Below are 20709 nucleotides of genomic sequence, written 5' to 3'. Positions count from 1 at the left end.
TTATGTTACAAGTCAATAAATAATTACTCTGTGCATTTACACAGTAACTTCAGTAAATAAATAGTTCCAGAAACTATTTTGATAATCTTACCAAACATTATAATTTGGAAAGTATAAGATATCCAGTTCAACAACAACTAAAAGAAAACACATGGAGAATTTCTCCATTATAGGTGTGGTGATTTCATTGTGAAGTTTCTCTAACTCTCTTTGGAGGATTTTTGTATAAAATCTTTTTTGATCTTTACTGAACTGAATGGTGTGGGTCGTACATATTTTCCTATGTGTTGGTTTCAGTAATGTCTTAGAAATCAGAAAATACTTGTGTTGCAAAAGAAGCCACCTTCAAGAAGTGAAGAAGGCAAATATTGTCAAAGGAGAGGAAGGTCCTGGATATCTTAAAATAATTACTAGATATTCCAGTGTGAAAATCAATTTAATAAGGAAATTTGAATAGGAAAATAGTTTTTTTGGGGAGTGAGATATAGAAGATAATAGAATATTTCCAGTTTAATAGTTTGTTTCTGGCAGACAGTGTTAACAGAACTGGTCATTTACAATTCAGTCCATTTGGTGAAATGTCAAACTGATAATTTGGTGCCATAATACTTTCCTGATTCTTCCCATCCCAAGGAATGTCAAGATATCCAGGATAGTTTTCTTGTCAAAGAGTAAACCCAGTTCTAATTTAGTCTTGCAGCACTAAAGGAAGAATGTCAATGGAAAATAAAATGACAGGAGCCCTCAAATGTTCAGGGGTAGATTTTCCTACCCTGTTTCTGTTGCACAAATGGCTGTTTGCCACTCATTGCATTTTGGGCTTCCTGTGATGTAGCCTAATTGCTACAATTAGCAAAATTAAATGGCTCATTGTGTTTTTATACAATCCCACCCACATTTTGTACATTTTTACTATAGAATCAGTAATTACAATGTAGAGTCTGTTAGTTCAAAGACACATGTTGTGATTATTTCCATCATGCACCTCTTCTTAGGCAACTTAGTATAGCACTGAATTTATGTAGATGGAAAGACTGGTAGAGCTGTGTTGTAGAAGAAAAATTGGATTTGGAATTTGGTTCAAAGCCTGTTTCTACTAGTTACTAATTGTGTGTAATCAGAGAAGTCACTTAATCTTTTCTATAAAATGAGGTGGTTAAATCAGGTAACCTCTAAGGGCCCTTCCAGGTCTAAATCTATGGTTCAAATGCTGACTAAATCCAGACACCTAACAACATCCTACAGTGGATGAACCAATTATTCTTGCTATCGTTATAAGTAGAATCATAGTTGTCACTGAATTGAAAGTTTGACAACTTGCATCTATCATTAAAATGGTAGAAATAAGTGTCCTAGCTGTGATCATTCTGTATCATAAATATCATGTAGGTAGTTGTCAAATTCATGGCACCTCCTCATTGTCCCTGAAACCAAATTGAAATATAATTGGGAAACGTTTAAAAAAAATACAAAATACAATATAATGTTTACATGTGGTTTTTAAAGTTAATATTAAACCCAAAGAAATTCATTTGTAATTGACAACACTGCTCTAAATTACCTCTCTGAAGGAAAGAATCAAGTTATATTGTTTTAAAGGGTTTTTAAGGAATTTTCCATACAGATCGAAAAATACCAAAACTTTATATAGAAATGGTAAAAAAAAAAAGCATTTGGAAGATACATTTAAAACACATATATTATGATATGATAGCATATTATAAGAAGATCCTTTACTAGAAAAGCCCCCAAAATTCTGATATAAACATAAACATTGACATTTCCTTACAAAACAGTGAGACACTTATATGTGGGGGCATAATTCAAAACAATCAGCCAGGCCCTGAAAGTTCCAGTTTAGGAGTACATGAGATTTTCTTCCCACAACTCTCTCTTCAGAGAAATCTTTCTTGTACCTGCCGAGAATGGAATATAGCTTTTTAAAGGATGCACTCCTTCAAGAGACTTCTGATAAAACCCACACAAGCAAAACATTTCTCTGCTGGCTCTGGGCATCTCCAGTTCATGACAATTGTGAAGCATACCCGAGGATTGCATTTTGGGGTTAAAGTCAAAAAAGAAAAAGGGGAGAGGATCAAGGACATGCGTTTCTGAATGAAAATAGCATCAATTAAAAGAAAGAAGTGAAACGCATTTGAGGTTATAAGCTTTAAAGTGTGCTGTACGTTTTATACCTTTCCTCTCCATTATTTATGAAAGATTTTTTTTTTCTGTTTTAAAGGCGATCATTGAGTTTACATTTCCCCCTTCATTTGAAATGGTTCAGTACTGTGAGTGACTATTCTTTTGGGAAACTTGTGGTGAGGTAATTATCACTAAACTTAAGATATTGGTATAAATTTTTCAATAATGACAATAGGTCTAATACAGTAAGAATTTTTTGTTTTATGTTTGCTTTACCAACATTTGAACTCAATACTTATAGCAAGCTGGAAAACATTTATTTCATATAGTAGCTGAATAGCATTGTCAATGACAAATATTCACTGAATGCCTAGAGAGTCATATTAGACATTCCATGTTAGTGACCAATCACAATGTATAAAGATGGTTTCAAGAACACTATCATTTTGGGGACTCAACATTTGGAGGTGGAACTTTCTATTTCTTCATTGAAGTTGATAAACTTTTGGCCAGAATCAAGAGTTGGTATGTGGTCATTGCTTTTTGAATTAGGAATGAATATGTTTCATTTCATCAATAAAGCACACCTTTATAACAATATTTCATCAGAGTATTTCATCATCTTTTGTAAGTGAGCACTTGTGGAACCCTCCTTTGATGATAACATAGAAATCAAGGTGAGCCCAAAGCATTAGGAGCTTAGAGATCATTAATAAAGATACCAACTTTCCAGGTGCTTCTAAACTATTGTTCACGTCACTCCCCTTATACATTACATGTTACCCCCTTCCAGGATTTTACAGAATTTTCTTTTAGGAATTACTAGAAGACCAAAAACTAATTATCAAAAAGAGATATAATTACACAAATCATATTTTATATTTTGACAAAGGTCTCTTTAAACCCTGATACAGTATACTCTCTGTTATCCAGCATTCTATGAATTAACATTTCTATATCAATGACTGCTTTTTATAATAAAGACCCTGAACTCTGTATGTTTTCTGAATCATGTCAAAAAGATTAAATTACATTCTATATAGTTTTAACCTTAATTATATTGTTATATTTGAAATATTCAAAAATGAGCAATGTGAAACACAAGGTAACTATTAATTGCCATAATAATATAATTAATATTATGGTAACTTTTAATCATAATAATAATGATATAGGTTTATATTTAGAATATTTATAATTAGAATAGGACATCCTGTTCTCAAACCATGATGGAAAACAGAGAACACATCATATTTACTATTCCTTGAAAAAACATCTTTTTTTCTGTGACTATAGCTTCTTCACCTAACCAATCTATCATTTTCTCATTATATAATATTATTTTTTAATAGCAACATTGTTCAGGAAAATCAGTGGGTAAGGAATGAGTCTGCTGAGAGTCACCTGTGACACTATTTTTGTGACTTTGGGCAAGTCACTTAAACTCCTTAGACCTCAGTTTCCTCAACTATAAAATAGTGTTGGATGAGATGGTCTTTGGGGTCCCTTCCCACACCAGATTTATGCTCCTTTTCCCCTTTGATTATTTGATTAAGAAATTATTGTTTTCTGTTGTGGTCTGTGACGATAAACACAATCATGACATTTGTTCATGACATCAAAGATATAGCAGATTCAATTGGATTAAAATTCTGAATTCTTAAGAATTATTAGTTTTGTGTTTTGGGTGGAAAAACAACATTTGTGACTCATATTTCTTCAAGATGAATTTACTCACAGTGTAAGTTAGTGTTTGAAACACCCAGAGGGCATATATTTGCTGAAATGCTAATTCTATATTAAAATATTCTAGAAATGACTGGCTGGGGTGGAACATTTATCCATAAATGTGTAATGGCTACTGGAAAGCAGTATCTTCCTAGATTTTTCTTGGTAAGTCCAGTTGTCTCATCACGCCTACACATGTAATTACTTCTCAGCAGATCTCATTCTTGGAGGAACAGGTCTTGTAGTACTAGGAAAGGATGAAGTTTTATTGATAAAAATTGTTTATTATTAAAAATGGCTTTTGGGTGGAATACAAAAAACCCTGGTCTAGTAGGAACCCTTTCACTTTTGTAAGTATCATTGTAGGAATAACAGTCACTGTATTACATACCTATTGGAAAAGGTTAAAATATTGATTACCAGTGTTTGACGAAGGATAGATTGAAGTTACATGCATAACTGATTTTGTCACTTTAAAAATATTTTCAATCAAACGCCTAGATAAATCAAACTAATGAGACTGTTTTTTTTAAAGCAATTTAACCAATTACTTTAGTTGAATTCAAATTAGTCAGACCAATTAAAATGAAATATGAACATTGAAAATTAACACATTTTCTGCTATGGTCTCCTTTTTTGTAGACTGAAGATCACCAGTGTTCAGATCTTGGGTCACTGCTTGTTATCTGTCTGACCTTGGGTAAATCACTTCACTTTTCTGCTCCTTCATTTCCTCATCTATAAAAGACATTTGAGTACATGACTTATAAGATTCCTTCTAACTCTAAATTTATGAACTGGATGGGAAGAGCCATAAAAATGTTTTTTTGGAAAGTTTCTAGGTCTTGGCAATGATTTTTAGTAAGATTCTGATTTTTTCTTAACCTGATGTTTGAATAAAACCCATAGCCACACTCTTGGAACTCCAGTGCTACAAAGCAAGGTGACCTTACAGGACAAATACATTTTTTTTTTTCTCAATCTGGAGAGTAGGCTAATGGGACATGTGGATCCTTTTCTAACTTCCCAAATAACTAAAGAGCATGGGATGCTTTAAAAGAGTTCAGGTCTATAAAAAGGAAACATCATCTATATGTAACATACATTTTTTTTCATTACAAAAATATCGAAATAATCCATGAGTTATTCCACTCTGCACCAGCTATAAAAAAAAATACTATTAAAATTTGACCTGCACCTTTAATGCAACCAAAAGCACCATGAGGGAGGACATTTCCAACAGAAAAAAAAGGAGAACATTTACTTGCTGTAGGGAGGTATTTAAAACCCAGAATCTTATTTTTTTTTGTACAAACAATTCAAACAACTTGTTAGCTAGATAAAGAGATAAGCCTTCCAGAAGTTCGAAAGGGCTTTCCCTATCACTTATTTCATTGGTTTTGTCTGCTCATACTTACTAAGGAGTGGCCCAAAGCCTCTAAAAGACACATCATTTTCAACTTGGGTTGGGGGAGAAAATAAACCAAACTGTCTGTACACGTTGGAGAACTTGATCGTTCTTCCTTGCTTCCTGCTTTCCGTAGGGCTCGTGCTACCCGGGTTCTGTCTCTTGGGTATCACTATCAATCTTGTAGTTCGACAATGTTTGGCACTAGAAAGGTATGGCATGTCACGTACTCTCATCGCACTGCACCTGCATACATTCACACACAGAGCCATGCATTCTGCGTCCCGTAACAAATTCAATTTACAGCATTTTAATCTCCAGATGCTTGTCCCCTTACAATGCAAAAACGTGGTCTCCAGAAGCCTGGAAAACTCGTGTTTTGATTTGCCATTTTCCCCTTCCTTTTTATTCTCTCTCTCTCACTCTTTTTATTTTTTTTTTTGCAATTAAATACTGAATCATGATTATCATTTAATTTACATCACTAAGTTCTTAGAGCTCCTTGGTCTTGTTGAAAGCCATAAATGTGCTGCATAGGATTTCTGTCAAAAAGGATGCTGTCAACTGAAAATCTCAATGAAAATAAATCCTGAATTTCATAGAAAACTAACCATTCCATCAATATTAACACTTGTTCAAGTGCACTTTCATTAGCTGTCCAATGGTAGGCTGTCACTCATGGTATATTTTTTTTTCCAAATGAGAAAATATTTACCAATTAAAAAAAATAACAACAACAACATGATTCTTTCTGGAGTCTCGAGGAAATGTTTTCCCATTTTTGTTCCTGTGGGAAACAGAGCTTTATATTGACAAACCACCTAAGCCATTTTGACAGAAGATTGGTGAGTGTATGTGTGTGTGTGTGTGTGTGTGTGTGTTGTATGTATCATGACTGAATATGTCTTTATGCAAAGATCAGGCGACCCCAATAAAATGCCCTGTTACTTGGAGGCAGCATGTACACATCAGAGTCCTCCTGTCATTTTGATTGAAAGCTCTGTGCAGGAGTTTGAGAGGAACAAGGAGTCAAGAGCTGGGGATCTGCTCCCCACCTGAAGGAACTGAGACTCTTGAGGGCTGCTTCTCTGAAAAGGGTATTACAGCCGCCAGTCTGCAGCCTGTGGATCAAATGATAATCATGATGACAGCCAGACTAAGATCTTTACAGCTCCTTGCTCTATTCTACAACAGAGTAGAGTTATTGCCGCAGCCCTGCTGTCAACCCTTAATCTGGACTGTAACGTCATGGCTCCTTCCAGACTTCCAGGGTTCTATAAAGTAGTTTCGTACTCCAGCCGCTCCTGAATGAGAGCATCGTCTTTGTACTGGAGCCTCGGAGGAGCCGGGGAACATTCAAAAGCTAAGATGGCCTTCCGTAGGCTTCTGTCCAGCACGTGTCTCTCCCAGGCTGGGTATCTATTCCTGAACAGGTCAATTTTAATGACTGACTCTTCAATCCTTGGAGGTCGGGAGGACGGGGTGGAGGGGGCAGTGGGTCTCACCTGAAAGACAGGCACGCACCCATCCCGCTCGGCGAACTTCTGATCCCGATCGCTGGCGACGCTGCGGTTATTGGAAATGGACCTTAGAGTGCTTGTGGCCACTTCTGGGGGCAGCGTGAAGGCTGCTACCGGGTCCTCACAAGCACAGCTTGGCGACTGCCCAAAACGGGGTCCGTTGGGGTGAAAGAAGGCATAATACATCAGCATAAAAACAATGCCTGTTAAAAAGCTGCTGAATACCACACACAGGGCTGGTATGGCAAATGCATCTGCGATCTGGGGAGCCTTGTACAGGTACCAGAGGGCACTCAAGGCGGTATTTTCCAAAAGAATCACAAAATAGTAAATGAAGAGCCGGCATCGTGTCCTGCCTTCCTTGACATTGAACCAGCTAAAGATATAAATGATCCCAACGACCATGTCGAAGACGATCTCCTCCCATTTTGTGATGCAGAATTCTGTCTCACAATGGACGATCCAGAAGGTCATGATGCACCAGTGAAGGACGATGAAGATCCCAAAATACAGTTGGAAAACGGAGGCAAAGAGGGCAAAGGTGATGACCCTGGCAGCGATGGTGAAGAAGTGCCAGCAAAACTGGATAATGACAGCCATGTAGCTGATAGGTTTCTTGTCATCCCGCGAGTCCCTCAGGGCTTTCTGGTAGGAGGCCAATGCCCAAGCCAAGGACACGAGGGAGGCTGCGGCAGTGAGACCTGGAAAACAAATAGGGAAGTGATTTAGAGAAAGAAAGATATAGATGGTGGACCAAGTGATGGGAGTTAACAAGGACTCCTGAAAAGCATGGCGCACTGGAATCTGGGCAGTCGAATTTGAAACCGTTGCAGCCTAACTGGGATTTGTGGACTCCCTTGTCTCATTGGCTGTTCCAGGACACTGATGGCAACTTCTTTCTCCATTTCTATCTCCCAGAGGTGTCGTGAAGTAGAATGCTGTAAAAGAACAGGAGGGAGAACATTCCAGGCATAGGGAACAACTGGAATAAAGAATTAGGTAAGAGTGCAGGGTGTGCTTTAAGGGGGATGGAGAGCAGTCCAGGCGACTAGAGGATAGAGGACAAGGAAAAAAACAATATGAAATTATCCTGGAAGCAAAACTGGGACCAGATTGTAGAGGATTTGTATTTCTGTCCAGAAGGCTATTAATAAAAATATCTAGCATTTCTTTAGCCTTTTTAAGGTTCAGAAAACACGACATAAGTTAGCTTATTTGATCCTAAAGAAAAATGCCAACAGAGTAGAATCTATATAACATAAAGTGGGTATGAAGGGAATTACATTTTCTCTCCCTTTTCTAAGCTATACTGCATTCAGTTTCTAGAGTGATCTTCCTAAAGTCTAGGTCTGAACATGTCAGTCCTCTAATTAATCAACTCCAATGGCTCCCACTTACCTAAAGTACCAAATATGAAGATTTCTGTGTGTTTTATTTAAAGGTTTTCATAAAATGGCCTCTTCCTGGGGACAGCTGGGTGGCTCAGTGGATTGAGAGTCAGGCCTAGAAATGGGAGGTCCTAGGTTCAAATCTGGCCTCAGACACTTTCCAGCTATGTGACCCTGGGCAGGTCACTTGACCCCTATTGCCTAGCCTTTACCACTCTTCTGCATTGGAGCCAATACACAGTATTGACTCCATGACTGAAGGTAAGGGTTTTTAAAAAATGGCCTCTTCCAACCTTTTCAGCCTTCTTATACTTTACTCTTCTCCACGTTCTCTAGCTAGATAGTACAAGGAAGTGCCAGACCTGGAGTCAGGAAGATCTGAGTTCAAATCTAGCTTCATATACTCTATACACTAACTGTGTGACTCTGGACAAGTCACTTCCCCTGTTTGCCTCAGTTTCCTCATCTGTAAAATTGACTGGAGAAGGAAATGGCAGAAAACTCCAATCTCTTTGCCAAGAAAACTCCAAATGTGGTCACAATGATTCAGATACAACTGAAGTGACTGAAAGCCACCACCAATAAGCACTTCAGGATCCAGCTGGAGTGGAAAGTCTAGTCCTTTACTTTTCTATATATGTCATGTCTTATCTCCTTGCCTTTGCATTGACTGTCCCCACCTTCTGCAGAAGGTCTTTTCTAATGGTCCTTTTCCTGACCCCCCACTCCTTCTGCCACTAGTGTCTTCTTTCTGACATTACCTTCCATCTCCTGGGTCTATATCTTGCAAGACCTGGTTATTTGCAGATTGTTTTCTCCATTAGAATATGAGTTTTGGGGCAGCTAGCTGACTTAGTGATGAAAAGCCAGGCTTAGAGATGGGATTCAGATACTTCCTAGTTGTATGACCCTGGGCAAGTCACTTAACCCCCATGTCCTAATCCTTGCCTTGGAAACAATATATAGTACCAATTCTAAGATGGAAGAAAAGGGTTTTTTTTTTAAAAGAAAAGGTGTTCTTTAACAATTTTAAACAATTCTTTATATATTCCTCACTTAGCATCATTATACCTGGTATATTCCTCTTTTCTTGTCCATCATCATATTTGTTGATCACTGCTGGTCATGCCAATATTTAATTCAATGGATTTTTCATTAGAAACTTTACTACTACCTCACTGACCACTTTGATTCCAAATATGTGATATTACAGGAAATGGTTCTTTTAAAAAAAAATCCTAGCTTGGTTCCTTTAATGGCAAGAGGCCTTATAGTTTACCTTATAGATGCAGTTACTCAGTTCTGAAATCAGATTTTGAGCATCACCAGGTCTGAGCTTCATAGGAGTTACAATCCATCCCTCTTTTTCACAAATAGCAGCAATACTTTGTGACATCTTCTATACCTCATGATGGAATGAAGGCTTTAAAAAAAAAAACCCTAGATACTGAAAAGTTGTTTCCTGTAATCCTTAACAAATGAATTTTAAAATAAATGGTTCTTGTGAGAATCATGGTATTTCAGAGGGAGAGAAAAAAATACCCAAGCAATTCTTCTTTTACTTGGAAATTTTGAGTAAACTAAATTCCTAAATAACAATTACTGACAAAGGAAATGTTTTCCAGTAGCATCTCCCCAAATCCATTCCTAACAAGTCCATTTTCCTCTCCCCTACCCCCTGCACAAAATCCTATACCATGACCTTCAGTTTCTTTCTATCAAATGCAAAATCATTCAATACTGCATTTCACATACTTTAAAGAAAAAATTATAGGTCAACCTTTCAGTCAAAGTGTAGTACACAAAATAGGGAGGCTGTTAGATGTAATTTAATTTTAGAAGGGGGAAAATATCCAAAGCTTTTATAAAATATGCTCAAATATAAAAAAAATAAAAAAGAAGAGAAACTGGGAGGAAAATTAAAAGTAGAGCAAAGAGGGCAGGAAGTGGAGAAAAGTGATAAGGAAAAAGAAATAAGTAAAACATAACAGTGGCTTACATTCATATAATGCACTGAGAATTGCAGGTCATTATGCAAAATAAGTGAGCATTCACTTTTTCATCTGATCTTCCTAACAATTTTGTGGGAGAGATACAAATATTATTCCATTTTTGCAGGCAGGGAAACTGATGCTCAGCAAAGTTAAGTGACTTGTCAAAGGTCATATAATTAGTAAATGTCTGGTTTTGAACAGAAGCCTTGCTGATGCTGGATCCACTGCTCTATCCACTGGACCAGAAGATGAATGTGCTTAGATGAAGCACAATTGAGAGAAAGGTTAAAGGACAGAGAGTAATGCATTTTGTTTAAATGTCATTGAAGAATTCAAAGATGTGGGGTAAATATTATTAGTTGGAGCATAGTTAACTACTTTCTATTGCTCAAAAAAGTTAACCCTTTAGTTCTGTATTATCTTAGCTTTCCTGCCTTATTAGTCCCTTCCTTGTACTCTATGCTTAGGTCAAGCTGAATTGCTCTTTGATGACCCCCTAAAACATATTCTGCACTCCCCTATCTCTGTGGCTATTAAATTCCAGCCTATCCTTTAAAACCGAGTTCAAGGAAGCAGAGCGAAATAAGTAAAACCAGGAGAACACTCTATAGTGACAGGAATACTTTACAATGAACAACTGTGAATAACAATTATTCTCAGAAATACAATACTCCAAAACTTCCCAAAGGACTGCTGATAAAAAATGCCATCTACTTCCAGAGAAAAAGAACCGAGTCTGAATCCAGACCAAAGCAAACTTTTTTTACTTTCTTAATTTATTTTCTATTTGAGCTTCTTCCCACAAAAGGATTTATGTGGGGAAATGTTTTACATGACTGTGCCTGTAAAATCTATATGAGATTGCTTACCATTTCAAGGGGGTGGGAAATTAGGGGGAGGAAGGAAAGGAAGGAGAGAACTTGAGACTTATTCTTTGCAAACTTTTAGAAACTGTTTTTACATGTAATTGGTGGGAAAAATAAAATAGAAATTAATTAAAATCCAGTTCAAACGTTATCTCCTCCTTGATGCTTGCCCAGTCCTATTTACTTCCCACCCCTACCCCTGCCTTGTGATGGCAATGATCTTTTCCCTCAGATATCATAAAACAATTTGGTTGTAGATCTCTAATGCACTTAGATAATATTATATATTATAGCAACCAGTATTATTGTTGTTCAGTCTTTTTGGTCTTTATTTGACTCTTTCTGACCCTCATCCAAGATTTTCTTGCCATTTCCTACTCCAGCTCATTTTACAGTTGAGGAAACTGAGGCAAATGAGGTCAAGTGACTTGCCCAGGATCACATAGCTTGTAAATGTCTGAGGGCAGATTTGAACTCAGGAAGTTGAATCTCTCTGACTCCAGACCCAGCACTTTAAACACTGTAAATTGAATGAGGGTTGAGACTATGTCACATCTAAACTTTATATCATCTCTAAGAAGTAACATAGTACTCCAAATGGAATACATAAATACTTGTTATTTTCAGATTCATTTCAGCCTGGATACCTATGTAGTGTGATAACAAATGTACTATTATTCACAAATTGGCAGATTATTATCTTCCCTTAAATCTGATAGATGGAAAAAACAAAATTCATGCATACTATTCTGATAGGACATCTAGAGTGTTTTGTGGGAAAAGGGAAAATATTGCTTGTATTTACTCTTTTTTTTCCTATGAGTTCTCAAAAAGAAAAAAGTTACAACTCTTTTGGTATGTTAAATTGCAATTAAGGATATTTAAATAGACATTATAAAAAAATGGAATGCAGAGGAGAGTGGGTCTATAACTGTGATTTCATCAGTGCCTGGATTTCTGGTGCATAAATTCCCTCTACTAATGCAGTCTGAAGAGCCTTCTGAAATGAGTCTTAGATAGTTGACTGGTACCCTGAGGGTTCAATTAGACTAGTACATGGTGGGGTAGCTAGAATGTGTCAGAGGCAGGACCCGAGTTGCCATCTTCTCCATCTTCTTGGTTCCAAGACCTTCTTTCTGTTTGCTACACCCGACTACCTCTTACTATGTTGAATACATACAGTCACTAATTATTGATGTATATTAGCAAGTTGACCAGAATAGGTGGCATGATGGATAGAGTCCTGGGCTTGAAGTCAGGTAGACTCATCTTCCTGATTTCAAATCTAGCCTCAGACATTTACTAGCTGTGTGACACTGGGCAAACCACTTCACTCTGGCTTCCTTTCCTTGTCTATAAAATGAACTGGGGAAGGAAATGGCAAATTCCTCCAATATCCTTGTCAAGAAAACCCTAAATGGGGTCATGAAGAGTTGGATACAACTGCAATGACTGAACAGCAACACAGCAATTAGCATGTTTTATACATATGTGTGATACAGTGAATAGAAAGTTGGTTTTGGAAGCAGAAAGATGGGGGATTTTCTTACCGCTGGCTCATACTAGCTGAATGACTAGGGACAAGTCATTTGTTCCCTTACTGACCTAGGAAACAACCCCAAAGTATATGTTAGAGAAAAAGTTGTAGATGTTCATTGGTGGAGGGAATTTCCATAATTCCCATACTAATAAAATCACAGGTATTATCCTCTTAATTTTTAACAAGTTGCTGATTTTGCTCACATAAACGCATCACAATAATGATGTCTACATATATCTATCCCTTTTTCCTTTGAGGTGAACTTAATCTTATGTAACTTTTAAGTGAACTAGTACTTTAAATACAATATGGAACTAAAACTCTTAAGATTTTGTTTTGGAAATGCATTGTAATTTTACCATTTCTCTTAAAAAATAACCATTTGAGTAACAGGAACCATGAGAGTTCATATCATGAATTTCAAATTTAAATGGAATTAAAATGGATCCAAGGAAATGGTGATTATTACAGATTCCTAAGGAGTATTTTAGTAGAGTCCATGAATTGCTTATTCTTCTCTCTTACAAAACTATGACACTTAAAGGAGCTCAAATCCCAAATAAGGAAGTCAGCTACACTATCTAAAGTGGGACTGTTCTAAGATACAGCCTCAGGGAAGTTTTCATTTAACATGCTGGGATCCCTATCAGTCTTTTTGAATGTGGCATCACAGCATTTGTCAGGCTTATTCACTCTTTTCAATTCTGTCTGACTCTTCATGACCTCATTTAGGGATTTCTTGGCAAAGATACTGGAGTGGTTTTCCATTTCTCTCTCTAGTTCATTTTACAGAAGAGAAACTAAGGCAAACAGGGAGAAGGGACTTGCCCAGGGTCATACAGATAATAAGTATCTGAGACTGGATTTGAATTCATGAAGATAAGCCTTCCTGATTGCAATCCCAGTGCTATATTGACTGTGCTTTTTAGCTGCCCTGTGGTCAAGTTTAGTCCCAGTCTTTGTGATTGTTGTGTACAACACAATTTCTGACTAGTATGTTTCCTTTCTACTCTGTATACATCTTGTGTGTATCTAGTTATCACATTTTTGTCTCCAGCATTAGTGAGTGACCTCTTTGAAAGGAGGGTCTGTTTGCTTTTGTTTTGATTTTCCAGCACTGAGTATAGGGCCTGGAACTTAAGTATTTAATAAATATTTTTAAAATGGTCAATATATAAACTCTCCTGTCAATTCTACCCAATTCAAATAGACTGTCTTAACTTGACTACTTTTTAAACTAGAGAAATCAAAGAAAATTATTTTTTAAATGGTTAGTAATAGAATCTGATCGTACAATATTTGACTCTAAGGTTTTCCGGGACCATTTTTGTTTTTTTCATCATTGCTTTTCATAACAGATAAATAGACATACATAGACAGATAGAACCCGCTTCCCTGCCCCACCAACATTGTTAAAGCATTTCTAAACACTAACCAAGCTGTAGGAATGACCCATCTCCCACCCTTGTCCATACCTCCACAGACTTGCTCCCATAAAAAGATAATTTTGTAGACTTTTAGCACTAAAAGGTCCCTGGGAGAGCACCTAGACCGATTCTGATTTTACAGTTGAGGAAACAGACATCTGAGAGGTTATGTGATTTGCCCAAGACCCATTGGAGCCCGGATTAGAGTCCAGGTTTGCCAAGTGCCAACCCCCAACTCTTGCTGTGGTCAAAGGCAGTCTTGACTACAACATTGTTGTCCACTTTCCTGAAGGAGGTGCCTGTCTGTGACAATGTCTGATAGCCTTCTCCCTGTCTGCTTTATGTTCTTTCAATGCCCCCAAAGAAATGGAAGGGGACTTCCCCTTGATAAAAATGCAAAGGGGGCCCTGTTTGCTTTCTCCCACACAGGGGAAGATGAAAGCTGTTCATTTTGCTTGAGATGAGACAACATGCATTTCCAGATTAGATGCCGCAGCTCTGAGAAGGGGGCTTTGCTGGCAGCCTGACTGAGATGCCATGTAGCCAAGCCTTCAGAATGCCCGCATTCACAGACAAAAATGGCTCTCTGATGTGTTATATTAATTGCCCTATGGTATCCTACTGATCTGTGGGCCCCTGCTTTCCCACCACAGCACAGCCTGAACAATTTATCTGACTTTGAATAAAACAATTCAATGACAATAGAGGTGGTCTGACAGTATTTTCAGTCTCTATGGGTCCAGGAGTTTTTTTTTCCCTTCTCTTGTATAAAGGGCTAGCAAGAGCATGAAATGAAAGGCTTGTGAAAGAAAAATGTTCCTGGAGGCTTTTCTACCAACTGAAAACACCTGGGTCAAGAGTGAGAAATGGTCAGCCCATGCACTGGACCTGAATATTGCCTTGGTCACTGTCTCTAAAACCCAGAGAATAATTGCTCTCAGGAAGGCAGTTGTAGCTGTCCTTTTTGTAGCAGACAATCTGAAGATTTAAGGATAAAGCATAATTGAAGGGTTGTGGGCTACTTTCTAATTCAGAGATAAAGATGAATGGTGGCAATCCTCTGAAGCCCATAACACAAGTAAACAATGGAAAATGAGGGGTTCACTAACAGTTTAAAGATGTAGTCTCTCTCTCTCTCTGTCTTTCTGTCGCTCTCTTTGTCTGTCTCTGTCTCTCTTTTTCTGTCTCTGTCTAGCTCTATTTCTGTCTGTCTTTCCCTTTCTCTTCCTCTGTCTGTCTGTCGCTGACTATCTCTTTGTCTCTGTCTCTCTCTTAATCTGTCTCTTTCTTACTTATTTCTTTTCAGTACTAGGACAACCCATTTGTTTGTCTTAGATAGATACACATACATATATATGTGGATGAATGTATACCCACATGTGTATGTATACTTATATACATATATACTTATTTAAAGGAATTGTTTAAAAACAGTCTTTGAGGAGGGATGTAAAGATATTTCTGGAATTTTGTCCACTTCAATCAATGGAGACTTTGATTCCTGCCTAGGGGGGAGCAAGAAAAAGGGCCATAAGGCTAGGTTCTCTGTTACCTCTGAGAGAGAGGTACCTGACTATAATTCTATTTATCTGTTCCCCTCCCCTAAATATTTCTGGCCTAGGGGCAATATTTTTAAGTTCAAATTGATTTTTTGGTCTCTACCTCTTAAAAACAGGGAAGGGTAACCCAAGTTTACACTTGCAGGGTTGATTAATTTCCATCAAATGCTAGTTCCATAAAAGAATACCATAAATAATGAATTATGAGCAAATTCAGTTACTCAACCAGATAGTAAATAGAAATATGAATACTACCAATTAAAGCATCTCAGAAAATGCACAAGAGTGAATGGACTCTTCAAATAGAAAAAAGATAAGATCTTGCTTAATTAAGAAAGAGTCCCTGATCCCATCCAAGAGGAAATTCCCTAAAGCATCTGAAGAGAAAGGCTAAAAATGTGGGATATGTTGAGGCAGCATATTCCTTCCCATTTCTGCTGCTTCCCAAAGTCTGTTTTTTCCCTTCTTTTTCTGTGGGTAATTCCCCAAAGAGAGTATGGAACTATGTGTGTCTCTCTTCAAGAATGAATGGTTTTTTTTTTTTTATCAACTTCACTCTATTACCAAGGCATATAATATAAAGATATTGTTTTCTTTACCAATTAAGAGATGCTTATTCAAAATGTTCCAGGCTTGAAATCTAGGTTATATTAAAAGTCATGTCTCAATTAAACTATGTGAAAAAAATTATAAGCCCTACGTACTACTTTGATTCTTCATTGAAATAACTAATTTGATTCTCTCTCTCTCTCTCTCTCTCTCTCTCTCTCTCTCTCTCTCTCTCTCTCTCTCTCTCACACACACACACACACACACACACATACACCCCTAAATAAGATGCAGAACATTTTTCTAGTATTAAAAATATATGAATTGGGACAACAGTGTGGTTCCCTGGATGGAGAGCCAGGTCTAAGGATGGGAGGTCCCAGGTTCAAAAGGGGTCTCAGATACTTCCTATCTATGTGGCCCTGGGCAAGTTACTTAACTCCCATTGTCTAGTTCTTATTGCTCTTCTGCCTTGGAACCAATACATAGTATTAATTCTAAGGTGGATGATAAGGTTTTTTTTTTTTTAAGAATATATAAATTTATAAAACTCTATGTAGTAGGGCTTTGCAGCACAAGGCCAAATCACCTAAGATGGGGGCACTTGTATGGGAGATGGGACGGGGATTATCTCTTGAAGATGTCCTGTCTTCCCCTACAACATTGTTTGAAAGCAAGCTCTTTCCATTGGCTGCAGAGCTGGAACAAGCTACATCTTTAAAACTACAAGACCGAGACTGTCTCTATTTTGGGGCAGCATCTATGGGTGAAGGTTTTATTCACTTATACTATGGGTGCCATGGTTGGGGGTGGACAAAGGCTACCCTCTCCCACTCCCTTTCAGGTCCTGATGAAAATGGTAAAAGAACTCTACCCTTTTGATCCTTAAAAAAAAAAAAAAACTTTATTAAAGAAAAAACAACCAGAGTTTCCCCTGGCTGAAATTAACTAACTTTCTAAACATTGAATCAATTTCGATCCAAAGTTTCCTTCTAGGCATGGGATTGGTCCTTATATAGACCAATGCCACATCTGGAAGTAGGGCATGGCCCCTCCCTAGCATAGGATTGGTCCATTGAAGACCAATCCCATGCCAGGAAGTAGTAGGGAGGAACCCCAGAGGCATGCTGGGGGATGCAGTCCAACCCTTCCCCCCAACACTTTAAAACCCAAACTGAGAGGGCAAGAATTGGGTTTGAGGTTTTGGTCTGTGTAGTTTGTCCTTTTTAGTTCCAAGTGCAAAGGGGGTGGGTAGGTGGGGTTAGGGTTAGGGTTGGTGGGGGGACTTAGGCCCAGGAACATGAACCATGGTGATGTTGGAGGCAGGATTCTAGGCTAGTTGTTGCTCAGGGAAGCCCTAAGAAAACAGGGTTCTTGGGACTTTGGTTCAAGGAGGATTTAGGATTTGGAATTTGCTGAGATTATGCTTTATAGGAAATAAATTAAACTGTTAACTTAATCTCCCTTCCCTCCCTAGAGACTGAAGAAGTGAAAATAGTGGATTTTGTCCTTGAAGTTTGGGAGATAGCATATATTTCTTTAATCTCTATATTTTTTTAAGTCTTACTTTAAATACTAAGTATTAGTTCCAAAGAAGAAGAATGGTAAGGGCTAGGCAAATGGGGTTAAATGACTTGCTCAGGGTCACACAGCTAGTGTCTGAGGTCCTGGTTCTCTATCTAGTGAGCCACCTAGCTTTCCCTAGCTATATCTGTAAAGTAAATATTCCGTCCTAAAAGCTAGTCAAACAGTGAAATACCTAAATGGAGCTGAGAGTTCAGGGGACTCCTAAAACTGGGGAAACATAATCAGTGGGATCTTGAGCAAATGGAAGATACTAGGTATTCACAAATTCCCTCGAGGGTACTTGGAGAACACTGGGGGAAGGGGCGAAAAGTAACATGCTTGGCCTTCAGTCCCTGGAAGCTAGTGTAGCTATTAAACATATTAAAAATTATTCCTGGTTGTTTTTACCCCTGAGATTATCACTGTAGGGTGCTACCTAATTTACTTATCTCTCATGCTAGTTACTTAAACTCATTTTGCATATCTTTCTGTGGTTTCTCCCTCTTTCCTCTTCTTTCTATTTATCTCTGCTTTTCCTTCTGTCTGACTCTTTCTCTTTCCCCACATTAGTGCCACTTCAGTTTGAGACACCAAATACTCTGAAATAAAGTCTGTTCTCATATCATTTTCTTGTAGTCCTGGTATAAACAAGAATTCCCAGAAATCTTAAGAGAAAGCTTCTTGGGATTTATAGCCCAATTCTCTTTATAGAGGTGGTTCAGAGAAATGAACCAAGTCCTTTAATTCCTTGATTCTTAGACAAATGGAATGAGCTGGACCTGCCCTAGTCATGAAGCAGAAGAATAGCCTCATATAGTTCCCTTCCCCCACTTCCCCACTTTATAGATTCTACAGCCTGGAAATTTCTAGAGAATTGCAAGAAGAAAGGAAGGGAAAATGCATTTATAAAGTTCCTACCATATTCTAGCACTGTGCTAATTGCTTTAAATTTGATCCTCACAACAACTCCAGGAAGTAGGTGCTATATTATTCCCATTTTATAGTTGAGGTAACCATGCCACATAGTATGTGTCCAAAGCTAGATTTGAATTTAGATCTTCCTGACTTCAGGACCAGCTTTTAGTCCACTGTTCCTGCCACTTACATGCTTCTGAAATACCCCTGACTATCTCCTGAAACCTTTTCCTTTCAAATCTGAGAAATCATGGCTATCTAGGGATAGGAGGGATCGGATTTGTGATCAAGTCCTTGATAATGCCAAGGCAGACACTGAAGAGCAAAGAAATTAAGTGATTTGATGAAGATCAGAAAGGTAGTAAGTAGGAGAGCTGAGGTTCTAGCCCAGGTCCTCGGATCCTAAATCCAGGACTGTTGTCATGACACCGCACTATCTTCAGTATGAAGAAAGGCTGGCTCTTGGATGTTTTAGGGGGAGACTCTTGGACATCCTGGGAGCCATTCTGTCTTGTCCCCTCCCTGACTAGAACAACAGCCTTATACTGGGTGAGAAGTTGTAAAAGAGCCCACTCTTTCCCAGGCCTATGAAAGTCATGCAGTCACAGACCGACAGCCACATGATTCACCAGTAACTTAACCAGGTTGATTTCTAAGTTTCTTGATTCTTCAGATCCTCATTATCTCAACCCTTGTTGTTTCCCACCTCTGGATGATTTGTTGGGGTTCCCATCAGAAAGGAGAGGTACAGCTGGTGGCAATGCCTTGGATTTACCCTGTTCAGAGACTTCACTTCAGGCAACTTTTCTACTCTCCCATATAATTTCAAGGCTTCCAGAAAATGAAAATTAGTTCCTACCCAGAAAGGGTGAAAAATTGTGGTTTACAACATAGTCTTTTCTCCTCTGCTGAGATTGGTAATTGGGATTAATACCCACAATTTTCCAATCACTGACACTGTAATAGCACATCTAAAAGGCACAGACGATGTGAGAAAAAAGAGGGGGCTTTACTTTTAAGCTCCAGACAGTGTATCTGTGGAGGGCCATTCAAAGCATTTTTACCAGAATGATCTCATTTGACCCTCCCATCAAGTACCAGAGGCAAGAGCTATTCTCTATATCTTACAGATGAGGAAACTGAGGCTCAGAGGGAAAGTTATACAGGTAACTGGCAAAGAAACCAGGACCAGACATTAGGTATTTTGGTAAGTAACCTACTGCTGCTCCTATCAAACCATTTCTCTTAAATTCTTGCACTGTGGTCACAATCAACTTTCAAAAAGGAATCTTTTGCCCATTCCAGATGTCAGGTAATGGATTTTACATGTGTTATCATATAATGCATATTTCCATGATCATCATGTTGTGAAAGAAGACATATCCCTTATACCAGAGAAAAATTAATGAAGGAAATAAAATGAAGAATGGTATACTTCAATCTGCATTTAGACTCTATCAGTTAAGCACTCTACTTTTTTATCTATTTTCTCTGACTTAATCTACCATTTTCCATCTTCATGTGTGAAGAGACAGCAGCAGATAAGTGGTGCAGTAGGTAGAGCAGACCTGCAGGTAGGAAGAACTATATTCAAATTCTGTCTCACATCCTTATTAGCTGTGTGGCCCTGGGCAAGTCACTTAATCTCTATTTGCCTCTGTTTCCTCAACTGTAAAATAGGAATAACGATAGCACCTATCTTCCAGCATTGCTGTGAGGATAAGATGAGATGATATTTGCAAAGCATGTAGTAGTGCCTACCACATTTTAAGTACTATATAAACAGTAGCTATTATTCATCATTTATTTAGTTATTTCTCTTGGCATTTTCTCTTAATATATGCTTTTCAAAAATTAATCTATTCCTTAACTCAGACACCACCACCTTGTGTGTAATTTGTCCTAATGCTCCAGCCAAAAGTATTTTGCACCTCAAATTACACCTATAAGATCAAAAGTTTAGAGTTGGAAAGGGGCTTTAGAGGTCATTTAGTCTGAGCTCCTCATTTTACATATAAGGAAACTTAGATCACACAGTTTGTAATTTGTATATGGTCACATAGGAAGCCAAAATTTGGACAAAGAGCATTACTGGAATCCTAAA

General features: G+C 37.9%; 1 protein-coding gene across 1 annotated transcript in view; it reads right to left on the bottom strand.

The window, feature by feature from the left end:
* Positions 1-1481: 1481 nt before the first annotated feature.
* Positions 1482-20709, bottom strand: part of XKR4 (XK related 4) — a 538913-nt gene continuing 519685 nt past the window's right edge. The window contains exon 4 of the mRNA XM_001368557.4: positions 1482-7502. Coding sequence (XP_001368594.3) covers positions 6556-7502 — 947 coding nt within the window. The 3' untranslated portion in view covers positions 1482-6555. The remainder of the gene's footprint in view (positions 7503-20709) is intronic.

This window comes from Monodelphis domestica, chromosome 3, assembly GCF_027887165.1.
Source record: "Monodelphis domestica isolate mMonDom1 chromosome 3, mMonDom1.pri, whole genome shotgun sequence".
Taxonomy (NCBI): domain Eukaryota; kingdom Metazoa; phylum Chordata; class Mammalia; order Didelphimorphia; family Didelphidae; genus Monodelphis; species Monodelphis domestica.
The sequence above is the reverse complement of the archived record's forward strand: the minus strand, read 5'-3'. Positions and strand labels throughout refer to the sequence as shown.